The sequence below is a fragment of the Cinclus cinclus genome, chromosome 6 (assembly GCF_963662255.1).
Source record: "Cinclus cinclus chromosome 6, bCinCin1.1, whole genome shotgun sequence".
NCBI lineage: Eukaryota > Metazoa > Chordata > Aves > Passeriformes > Cinclidae > Cinclus > Cinclus cinclus.
Window position 1 is genome coordinate 53,396,064 of NC_085051.1, and position 12,718 is coordinate 53,408,781.

Below are 12,718 nucleotides of genomic sequence, written 5' to 3' on the forward strand. Positions count from 1 at the left end.
AGGTAGCTGTGCGGACATCCCGTTGAGTCTTGTCAGCCTCTCCTGATGACTCTGATGTGCTGATGGGGGATACGGGAATAGCGCAGCCTCCTATTGATAGTTGTGCTAAGATTCTCTTAAAAAGACTGAATGGGAATGATAAGAACATTAGTAATAGCCTGCTGAGTCTCAGCTGCAGCCTGTCTAGCCCAGGGCTGTCTCCAGCAGTGAAGCTGGAGATGGTATTTAGGGAGAGCTGTGGAGCCTGGCTGTTTCCTGCAGTCAGCTCATACTCCCCAGCATGTTCAGTTGGAGAATTCACAGGGACACATAGCTGTCTGTTCCCTTCAGGATCTGTTTAGGGACCTGATGTTCAGGAGTTTATCCAAACCCTCTCTGACCCTGAAACACTATCTAACTCCACAGCCTTCTGTATGACAGGTTCCATGATTTCACTACCTCAGCGCAAAGAAGTATTGATTTTCATTCAATTTTATTCTGTACCTCCATGACTTTGTAATCCTCAGTCAGGCTGTCTTCAGTCTTTCCTTCTCCAATTTTGAGTCCTAGCCTCTTTAATCTCTCCTCCTGGTGTAGCTTCTTTATCTTCTTGGCTATCTTGGCTATTTACTTGCTTGGCTCTGTCACTTCCCTTACTCCACTACCCTGTCTTGAGATGCAATGCAATACTACACTCAATATGTGATGCTCATTATGTGGATACTCACCTTGTTCTCTGTGCCCTGCTTTGTGATGTCCAAAATTTGCTTGCTGGTGGATTTTTTGGGTTTTTTTTGGCTGCTGCTACATTTTGGTTTAGAGGAACTGTCAATGATCCTTAGATCTTCCAAGTTGTAACTGCAAGTTTTGATCTCAGTATTGTTAAGGAGTCATTTAGTTGTTTAGTTGTTTTTCCCCTTTTATGTGGTCTTATCTATATCAAAACTCACCTGACACTTCTTTGCACGGTCACACTTGGGAATTTCTCCTGGAATTCCTTGTTATTGGCATTTGGTTACTTGAAAGAGCTTTGGGGCATCTGCAGGCTTGCAGATTTCACTCTAGTCACGGTGAATCATATCTGGGTTACATGGCCCCAACACTGGGAGAAAACAGTGGGGTCAGTAGAAGCACCCACAAGAAAGGAGAGACATATGCACAGCTCCATTCCTAATTTGGGACCTTGTTGTCCTTCAGCAATGATCCCAATGATCACAGCTATCCTTGTCTTTGCAAACTTAATGCTGCTTCTTGAGCTTATCTTGGTCTCTGAATATGGGTGTCATAAAGAGCCAGTTTTCCTTTCAGATAATGAGGGCTTGTACCTCTTCAGGCGAGGTACTAGTCAGTGGGTGCTTTCCATGTGGTAGCTGTCAGGCAAATTGATCCCAAGGGATGTTCTGTTTAAAGCAGCTACATCTGATATATAAGCAGTTCAAGTGTGATTGAGATAGAAATTGGGTATGACAGTCTCCGTCCACCTTTGCTTTATTTGATGACATTGTATGTCAGTCATTATAAAATACAGTGATTTTAATGAAATTTGGAACATGGTAATTTCTTTTGCTGAATAGAGAGTAATCAAGATACAGTGAGAATTTTATTGAGTTGCCCAGATCATGGAGAAATGCTGCTATGGAGTCAGGAAGGTGACACAAAATCTCCCAATTCAAAGCTCTGCATGTATCCTGTGTTTAGTGGCTGTTAGAAACACTTGTGGCCCATGGAGTACAGTTCTAAAGGAAAAGCATTTATCTTCTTGTAGGAAACCCAATCCTAAAATGACAGAAATTTGCATTATTATGATCCTGTTAATGAATTCCTTTGCTTGCTCTTATCAGCCTTTAACAAAAAACAGGGAGTTTTTTTGTATATTTGTCCATTTGAGTAAATACCCCAGGGAAGTACACAGCTAGGTTTTTTGGCTTTGGAGGTTGTAGCTATTTTAATAGAAGTCAACAGGGAGGGCTCTGGGCAACATTTTCTGATGTTTGCCTAGAGGCATTAGAAGAAACAGTTCCTCTAGTCTAGCTGTTTTAAATCCACTGCACCTGAAAAGTCCTGATTTGAGAGTGTTACTGTGCAGCAGGATCTATGTCCTTGTTGGTAGCTCATTTCATGACCTCCTGACTTTCCAGGTGGTGGGTTTATTTGTGCAGATAGGAGGGTGTTGTTTTGTGTCACTAGTGGTCTGATCACTGTGAAGAAGGAAAGAAAAGAGAATTGCTTGCTGTATCTTTTGGTGTGGGTGTCCTAAAAATCTGAAATGTGAAGGAATTGGTCTGTCTCTGTCTGCTGACATCTTTTTACTACCAGAGCCCTGCCTTCAGGAATTGCCCACATTCTCAATCTGAAGGAAGGAAAGAATGACATTTCTTCTTGTAGATTGAGGCCTGCCCAGAACCCCAGTAAATTTTTCAAGGACCAAGTAGCATGGTTTATGAGAGATCTGGATCTGATTGAGATCAAAAGCCCTTGGTGAGAAGGGAGAAGCTGCTGATTCTCCACCCTGGTACTGCCAAGGATGCCAGTGCTGGATGTAGCTGGGTGTGTGCCCTGCCCAAAAGGATGAGGTCCTTTCTGCATGGAGCACAGGCTGCTAATGATTCTTGGTGGTAAAGATCCAAACCTTAAACCTGCTTTAGTAATTCAGATATTATTTCAAAAAGCAAGTGCTCCGAGGTTGCCTTTGGATAGCCTATATTACTTCCCAGTCTGTAACAGCAGATGGGCCTCCCATTTCTATTTAATTCTACTTCTCTATAATTTTTCTCCTTCTGCCTCATCTTCAGAGATTGATCATAAGCCAGGCATTAGCAATTCTTGTAGCTGAGGAACCTTTTTTGAGAGAAGGGATATTATGCTCTGCATTTAATTTACATTGAACACGAGATGCATATAAAAGTCTGAAACCACAGGTTTAGGCATTCCTGTTACCACATCGCAGCTGCAGGTTATAAATGACTACAGTACTGTATTGTAGTTATAAAATGCCCTACTTATTTTATAATGAGCCCTGGCAGAAACAATGCCAAATGGCAAGAAGGAGTTTATCCAGAACATGTTTCGCTCCAGCCTGGCATATGCTGCCCTGTTAACTTTATATAATGCTCGTCAGTCAGGAGGAGACATTTCTCACTGGAGATGCATGCAGAACTTATCCACGCTTATGGGAAAGAAGGGTTTATAGTGTGAGCATTATCCAGCTCAAGATTTACGTCATGTTTGTTCCAGTCAGTGGCAGTAGGTCTTAAGAGTCTTTGCATGAATCATTTAGGTGGAAAATTATTGTTTTATCATACATAAATGGTAGGTTTAATATTTTGCAAAATCATTGCATCAAGCCGTTTTTACAGTTTAATTGACCATGATGTTCTAGTCAGAAAGGGGAAAATAGTAAGTTACAGCAAATTCTCAACATTCTCTGCCTGCTAGTCAGAAAAGGGTAAAAAAAGTCAGAAGAGGGGGAAAAATATCACCAGTACCAACTTAGGCTGTACCAGAGCATTTTGTGCTTCACTTGCATTGCCCTGTTAAGTGCTTTCATTATGGGACCAATTTTTCTTAAGTAAAATAAATTACATTGAATTGTGATTCTGGTAAACAGATGTGTGTCAGATTTGTAGAGACTCTTGTAATTTTCTTCATTCCCTCATTAGTGATTCTGTTCTCGATACTCTTTTGCAGCTCTGTCCAATCTTCTGGTTTTCTTTTGCCATGACAGGATTATGCTGGGACCGATCTATTTTTCTGTAGGTTTTTTATAGTCCCGTGTTTTTCTTGCCTGTCGCCAGATACATAATTTGCATGCGTTTCAGAGACCCAGTGGCATAACCTTGTTTGGCTTTTTTTGGATTCCTGGACATTCTCTGGACAAAGGTCAATGTCCAGAGAATGGAAATACTTAGAAAAGTGGAAACGTTCTGGCTTAGTTTTTGGCTTTGCACTTAAAATGTATAAAGAGCTTGTTAGAATTGTAATTGTCCTTTGGATGGTAATGGCCTGACAGAGTCCTGTGTATCTGGAAATTTCATCTAGGGCCAACTTCTTTATAGTGTAATTTTGGACTAGTCTGACTTGCTTAAGCCTGGGCAGATGTTTCCTGCCATGTAGTCACAACAGTGAACCCGTGTGCTTGGAATCAGGGGTGGGACAGGGGGTGCCCCTGTTCTGCTCAGCACACCTCCACCTCTGTAGCCTGAGGGTATCAGGTCACCTCCATCTCATCCTGCCCTTTCCCCCAGCCTTTGGCCCTCTTAACTGGGAACAACTCACGCTGTAACTGCTTGTTGTGGCCCTGCCAGCTTCAGCTGTGTGAATGGATGCTGCCAGCTGGGAATGCAGCATGGCTGACTTGCCCCCAACCTCAGGATGGGTGCTGGGACCTTGTCCCAAAACCCTCCTGTCCATGGCACAGGCACTGACACGAAGTACCAAGATGTTGCTCGTTCCTGCACGTGCAAAATGCTTCGTGTGACATTTTCAAATGTCATCCTTGATGTGTTCTTACTGATGCCAGCTTTCATGTGGTTTTGGACAGAGTACAGGGAAGGGGTCCTATAGAACAGTTTTGGAAATCCTTCCTTTGAGGTTTAGTGTCTTTCCAAAGGGTTTTTGATATTTTCCAGTGACTTTTGTCCAGCAAATACTTTCTTAGGAAATGGAAACAAACATTATTCTCTGGATGTGGAGCCCTATGACATTTTAAATACTCAATGCAGTCAGTAACACTTTATAGTGACAAGGCTGTGCTTTCTGCATTTGATTATTAATGATATATGAAAATTCATTAAATGGAGAAGCACAGCTCCTTCTCAGCTGCAGTCTGGAGCCTTCTCTCTGTGCAGTCTTGAACACTTAGAAAAGTCAAAAGTTGCTCAAATTCCTCTAAAGAGTTCTGTTTTCCCCACACAGTTGTCAGAAAAGTATTTGCTGAGATGAGGGAGGTGCATTGGGTTTAAAAAAAAAAGCAAACAAAAAACCAAAACCAAACCCCCCCCCCCCCCCCTTTTTTTTTTTGTTTGTTTTTGTTTTGTTTTGTTTTTGTGGTTTGGCAAACTGGAGTGTCCAGGGCCAGGAGGGTCCCATTACTTGCCTTTGGTTTTCTTGCCTCAGGGTAAATGATCTAGACCTGACAAATTTCCTCATACCTGAGCCCTCCTCATCACCTGAGAGATGTTGCCTCTCAGGGAGAGCCGTGTATGGCTGTGCTGGAAAATCCTGTCATTTTGGATGGTGCAAACCATCCTTGAAATGAATCCTAAACTTGGGAGAACTTCTGTTGCTTTTCAGCTTCTCACCATGCAGCGAAATTGGTGTTACCTCTGTGTTTAATATTGAGTAGTTGAAGACAATGAAAATTACATGGGTTGTCTTCTGCAGTAGTCTTCTGATGATTTTATCTTGTAAATCTTCACATTTTGTTCCTTTACAAGAATCCTCATTGACTTCCCCTCATCCTCTTTATGTTCACACAGAACTGAGAATAAGTTACAGAAACAGAAATTACAGTTTGAGTTTTCAAGTGTGTTTAATGTGGGAATAGCAATTTATCCAACTTAGATATGTTGGTTTGGAAAGTATATTAACCATCTGCCATCTGAAATATCAGGTTTGATTTGGATATTTCAAGTTACATGCCCAATATGGCATGTACACAGTCATTGGTCTCTTTGAAATGTAGGTTTTTAACTTCTCAGGGAAATAAAAAAGCAGTGTGAAAGTCATGTGTGTTACACATGGCTTATATTTTTGTTAAGTGTGAATAGTTTTTACAGGAATTGATCTGTTAACAGATTCCAGTCAGTTCTTACAAGTCTGTTACTCTTTGCTATAAGATTCAATGAATTTTTGTGCTAGCTCTACAGATTTCATATTTAGCTTTAGATCATGCCATCATTTAGATTATACATTAAGTAGTGTGATTGGTTAGAAACATGTTGCTGCTCCTGTCGTTTTTTCAAAACGTTGCTTAAACACGATTTTCTTTGTGTCAAGGTCAAGGTTGCTTGTCTAGTATAGCCCCTGTTGAAAGTGAGTGAAAAGAGTATGTCTTGGGAATTTGACTTGAGCCTGTAATTTTTAATTTGAGACAGCAGGTTCTGTGGCAGAGGATTATGGTTGTCTTCCTGACAGAACTGGGGCAGTTTTCAGACACAGGTGTTACCCTGCCAGTGGTTGCAGGTTGGATCCTCCTCTTGCTGGCCATCACACCACTGCTGCTGTGTATGGCAGTCCCTGGTGTGCCACTCTGTGCTGGCTCCACAGGTTGTGGTGTAGATTTTTTTAGTTTGTAAATTGCTGAATCCATACAAGCTCCACTTGCTGTGGGTATTTTGCATCAGTTCATGTAACTTCCAAAGTTCAGATGTCCCGCTGGATTTTACCCATCTGTATGTTGTTCCACATACCATATTCTTTCTGTGCCTGCTCTAGGTCAAGACCACATGTTTGTTGCTTCAGTGCATTAATGATCAAATACCTGCTTTATTGACCCCCTCAAGGTTCATTACTCCATCACTTAGTTATAAGCAATAAACCATGTGAGTGGATCTGATCCTCGTCCAAGCTGCTCTGTTCCTGGCTGTCATTGCCAGTAGATTATGGACAGGACAGACAGACAAACTCTCTTTTTAAAGTACTTTTTCCTGCCACACCATTTCTTTGTGCTAGTCTCGATCTCTAGCAGTGCTTGGTCTTTCTGCTTTCATCACAGAGAAATATGATGTCATGAAATTTCTGTGTTACAAAGTGAAGGGTTTTACAGAGGGATGTTCAAAGTTTCCAGTTTGGCTTCTAGTGTGAGCAGCTTCACTAGGATTAAGTTAATCTGCATAAATATTATTCTGTGTCTCAGCCTCAGATCTCTTTGGTGAACTCTGTGAAAGAACTGTTTTGTGTAGCACTCTATGGTAGAGCATTAGTCAGCCACTCCATAATACTGATGATAGTACTAATCTTGAAAGAGTAGACCTTCAAAAGAGCTGGGTGCACTTTCTTCTTGTTGACTTTGTTGGGAACTGGGAATATAGCACTCAACCTACAGGAATGAGTCCAGATGAAACTCCAGAGAAGCTTTCATGCACTAGTTGAGCACTGCTTGGTTGGCAAAGTTTTTTTCCTTGGTACCTAATAACTGGGTTGCCTCAGTTCTCATGAGAAAATCTCTATTTGTATTGTCAGTGTATGAGAAAATTGAGGGTGTGTATGCAGCTGGGAGTGCCCTATTGCCATGTCTGCATATCTGTAGTTGTAAAACATGATCTATGGCAGCTCAAAATTTAAAATTTGGTGACATCCCAGGAAGTACCTAATTGTGCTTGTGCTTCATTACTGGCTGTCTCCTTTCCTGGAGTCTCTTTTACCTAATTAGCTGGAAATGTCAGAGTAGTATTTCAGATGACAGAAACATCATATATTATCATACATGAAGCAATTAACTCTTTTGACAAATATTTATTGTGGTGTCATCTTTAATTAAATCTTCAGGACTTCCAGACAGAGAGCAGGTTCTTTCAAAAAGGAGGCTTCCCAGCACTGTCAATGAGCATTTGACTGATGGGGCTTAATTGAACTCAGTGCTTGAAAGAGTAGGTGGCCTAAACATAAAGATACAGACTTGACACAATTTCACAATATGGATGTCTAAAATTTTGGCAAAATCTCAAAACAGCTGCCCCCTTCCAAACTGTGTCTTAGACATTGCAAATGCTTTACACTGGAGAAGATACATCTCCAGTCTCTCCTATACTTCCACTGGAGCAGTTTGCAGGAGAAAAGTGTTGTACACTTGTGCTGCTAAGAAAAATAATACTGAAAAACAGGGCTGTATGTATGTTTCTAAAAAAAATCAATTTTCTATTATTTAGTTCTTGGGGTTATTCATGTGGAAACATATCACAAGTGTGACTGTTTGGTTAGTTTGTCTTAAACAAATAGGTCTTGTAGGTGATGTGCCACTGAGAAATATTTCCTGACAGTCATAACTGAACCAGATAAACGGTTCTGCCAGCTCCCAAATAACACTGTAAAACAAAGGGGTGCTGCTTATTGTTTTCCATTTCTTCATGCCTGTCAAACTATTTAACTGTGCATTACTCCTCACAAAGGTTCTCTGTGTTTTTCTGCTCCTCCGCTGTGGTTGTGGTTTTTCACTTTCTCTGTTGCTGAACCTCCTGTGGTGCACTTGTCCACCTGTATCACTCCTCACCTGCTGCCCATCTTCCCCTTCGCCCTTGCAATGCCTCTCTTTGGAACTGCTGTGTGGAATTTTTCCCTGTCGTGGGTGTGTATTGCAGTGTACTAACCTGCAGGTATGTTTTTATTTTTACCAGGCTGAAGCAGCGCCGGAAAGTGGCCGAGATGTTCCCGGTGTCCAGATCAGCTCAGGGCAGCACAGCTCGGAGCCCGCGGGCGGCACAGCAGCCTCCCAGGGCGCGGTGGCTCCAGCCGCCGTCTCGGCAGGTACCTCGGCTGCTGCTTCCTTCTTCATCAGGTAGTTTCTCTTCTTTCTGCTTTCCATAACCTCTCCTGAGTCTTCAAACAATTGGGAAAAGCTGTTCGGTGTTTGCCGTGCTGCTGGTTGCTGGAGGGTGGAGTTGATCACCGGGTCATGACTGTGGCTTTCTGCTGCCACTGGAGAGCAGGGATGGGATGGGGACACCCCGATTTTCTCTCTGGAGACCTGGAATCTCTGTTGACCAAAACTGAAGAAAACGTGTCTTGGGCTTTGTCTTGTCCTTAATAACCATCTCCACCACAAGTCTGCTATTTTGTATGTTTCCTTGGAGCAAAAGCTGAAGTAGCAAGTCTTTTTCACTCAGATCTAGATAAAAAAGGTATTTTTTTATTCAGTAGCATGGCCTATGTTTCCAAATAAAAGTTTCCATGGTTAGTAGAAACAGTTAAAACAGTTTGACATTGTTCTTTTAGCAATAGTCTAGAACAATATTTTTTTTTACATTCTGGTGTCTTGTAACAAAAATGTGTTGGTTTTGTTTGGATGTTTGTTGTAATTAGCAATGTTGATTAAATGTAATACGTTGTCAAGCAGATGGTATTTAAAACAACAAAACTCAGGGCTTTGTACTTACATTCCAACTCCTTTTTTAATTCAGAACTGAACATATTTTGAGACAATATTGAAAAGCGTATGTCTGTGAATGGCAGTAAAGTAAAATTTATGCACCGAGAATCCCTCGTAGAATGTAATCACAATGGTAATTGTATTGTTTCCTTTTCATTGGTCTTTAACATGTTTTGTATCATTAAATAAATTATGTTTGCTGTAAGTTACAATCTGACCTCAGAAAGAGCTCGACTTTCCAAGTTCTGTTTTTTTAAAATAACATAGTACAACTATTTGAAATGTCAAATGCCTGCATATCACAGTCTGTCTGTACACAAGAGGCTGGGAAATGACTGCCCCTAGAGCACTGCATGTAAGTTAGTGGATTGTCTCTGTGCTGTGGGTTAAAAGTCAGCACAGAGAAATGGTGGCCTGCAGAAGATGATTTGTTTCATTCAAATATAGGTTTCTGAAATAATCAGTGGGAATGGAGAGGAAAGGTAAAGGGGGAAGCTCAGGCATCTTTTTGGTTGTTTAGTTACCTAAGCAAGGACAGATGCATCCTTTCCAAAGTATTTAGATGGGACTGCAGCACAGCTTTTGTTACCGTATTTCATATTGTGGGTGTGATTTTAGCTTAATCTACTTTGGATTTATTTCAGTGTTAATCTGAAATAAATTCCTAAGTGAATGAAAAGATTTTTCCCTTTCATTGGGGAAGCCAGAAAATAAGATGCCTTCCTTGAAATTGACAGAATGAAATCAGTGCTTAATAATATAAAATAAGACCCAAAATATTTTCTCTCAGTGATGTTTTTGTCACTGGTCAGTAAAACTCAGTTCTGTTTTTATTGTGAAGTGAGTGTCATCGGCTTAATTCAAAGATTCTTGAAGTCAGCAGCAAGACTGCAAATGACATCATTGTATGTTGGATCAGGCCTTAATTGCTTCTCATGAATCTGTCTTTACCTTGTGTGAATCACAATTTTATAGCTTTAGCAGCTCTGTGCTAGCTAAAACATTTTAAAGCCCCATTAATACATTTCTTATTCCCTACCCATGTTGCCTATATTCAAAATTGATTCTCTTGAATTTTTTAACTGATGGATGGAGCTGATAGAAATTTTTGTGCACAAAGCACTTCCGTTTCTTATTCTGTTGTTGTTGAAACACAAGAAGAAAGAAATATCACAAAGATTTTGTGCGGGAGAGAGATCCCTGATCATTGATCCCTGGCCCTTTTAAATAGGTTGAACAGATCCTCAGGTAGGTACATAGGTATGGCTAGGCTGCTCCCCCAACTTTGGCATTAACCTCAGGAGAGGCTCACTGTCCCATTGCTCCTTCTCTTTTGGCTCTTCTGCCATTGGGCCTTAATGGATCAAAGGTTTGATGCTGAGCTCCTCCACCCTAAAGTCATGCAGTCCTCTCAGCAGGAAGGGAAAGGAAGAGGAGGAAATCCTCAAGAATGAGTGAGAAACGACACAGATTCTGGCAGAAATGGTTTATCCGGGGACCACAGATACTTGAATATCACCAGTTTGGTGGGGGTTTTGTTCAGTGAATGGGCTCTCAGCCTTTGCTTCAACCTTTCCAGTCTGCTTCCCTTTGCACCATCCAGCCTTGAACATATTGAGGAAGAAGATCATCCCTGCCTGGAGTCTTTTGCAGCAGCATTTGCTTGTCTCTCCATCTCTCTGTTCAGCTAATCCTCTCTCAGGAAGCATCTGGAGATGAAAGAAAAGTCATGGCTGCAGTGTCGTGCTGTAGTCTCCATTCATTATATATGCTGATGTTTTTTATCCATACTGAAACTCCTCAGCCTTAAAATCTGAACTTCATAGCAGGGCCAGTGCATTACTCACGTTGTGCAAAGCCTGGCAAATTTTGTTCTTGTTCTCTACTGGAATAAATGCAGTTAATACATTGACAATCACACGGACGCACACATTTATTTAATTCTTTGCGAGTAATTGGTTTCTCTTTGACCAAGTCTACTGAGGACCTTCAGCTTTTTACATGAACCTTTTGTAAGAGGAGCTGTGGTTGAAACTCTGGCTTGTTAAAAGGGCTGTTTTGCCTTAGGAATAAAGTAGATAGGTAAAAATATGCATATATGTTAATGCCCAGTGTATTTGGGTGCAGGGTTACCAACTTTGGAAGACAAAGCCTTCATAGTGTGCTTTTGAAAACTGCACCTGTGATTTCCTGAGCCACAGCAACGCTAGATGCAAATTTTTTTTCCACGTGAATAAAGTATTCCAGTCTTATCTTTCATGAAACAGCATTTGCTGTGTTTGTACAGGTCCTAGCACAGTTAGCTTTGGGTTGTGACATGGTTTCTCGGCCACATATAAACGCCTTTCTCAAATTAAAAATGGAGTTTCTCTTTGCTGAAATAACACCCTTACACTCATGCTTGTGGACTGTTTTGTGCCTGGGAAGGGAGATCTATGCTGGATTTTTTTGGCTGGTTGTTGTGTTTTTTGCTCCAGTTTGTTCCCAGATGAGAATCAGTTTTGTGTTTGTAAGGTCATAAACTCTGAAGGCAGGACAGAGAGTTCATATCCTCACCTGGAAAGTAATTAGTATGAGATGCAACAAAAATTACACCTGGTCATAAGAAGTCCTTCCCCATAGTTAAAATGAGTTTCTTTAAGATCCTCTCTTCAGGGAATGCATTGATTTTGTTAAGCATATGTGCAGCCCGAATCTACATATTCATCCAAAGCTCTTTCTCATTTGAATGTCATATTTAATTTCTTCAAGCTTAATTATGATCTTAAAAAAAAGTATTTTATTCGTTACCAAGAAATGCAGAGATGCGCTAAGTATTCAAAATCAAAGCCAAATATTAAAGACAGCAGACAGAATCGTATTAAGAAATTAAATCAGTTTTAAGCTTTTTTCCTCACTGTGATCTGTCACAGAAGGAGGAAAGCTTTGATTAACATCTGACTGTGTCACGCAAGCAAATTGCCAGACATTACTCAGTGGTTGTGTTACCAGAAGACCAGAGGATTTAGCAGAAAATGGAGCTTCTCAGTAGGTCACTGGCAGAGTGAGGAAGCCAGGGCAAAAAGCACAGCTTTTATTAATGGATGGCTGTGAAGAGACTCCCAGTTCACCCTTACATTTCAAGAGAAGTTTATTCTTTCATTCTTCAGTTTTAAGAAGAATGCAGCTGGCTTTGTCCTTCAGTGTGGCATGAGCTGTGCCTTGCCTAGTGCTCCACACTTCATACCAGTTTCCAGGAGGGCTTTTTGTGTAAGGAACCTGAACAAACTTTATATTACTAAGGGAAAATATGTGAGATAGTTGTAGGATCTCACCTTCTGTGGACTGTGCTTGCGGCTAAGTAAATACTGGCATATTTTCTTCTAAAGGTGTAATAAGCTTTATAACAAAGTTGTTTTTTCTTGTCACGCAAACAGCGGGGGAAGAGAGGAAATGGTGTTTCTAAAATGAGGCAGGAGAAAGGCAGCAGGGAGGAGAATGGGCATGCACTTGGGAAGAGGTTAATGGGCTCTCTGACAAAAATGAAAATACCACTCCCTTGGGAGAAGATCCCAATAAATCGAAGCTGTCACCATTAAGGTGCCATTTCTGCCTGTTGGTGGCTGGGGACAGTGGTGGCAGCAGTGGCTGTGCAGCTGGGTGGGGGTGTGGTGT

The 12,718-nt window shown here is 41.2% G+C and overlaps 1 protein-coding gene across 1 annotated transcript in view; it reads left to right on the plus strand.

Annotated features, from left to right (window-relative positions):
- Positions 1-12,718, plus strand: part of KIF26A (kinesin family member 26A) — a 95,195-nt gene that overhangs the window by 41,126 nt on the left and 41,351 nt on the right. Inside the window, exon 4 of the mRNA XM_062494764.1 lies at positions 8,313-8,473. Within this exon, the coding sequence (XP_062350748.1) occupies positions 8,313-8,473 (161 nt within the window). The remainder of the gene's footprint in view (positions 1-8,312; positions 8,474-12,718) is intronic.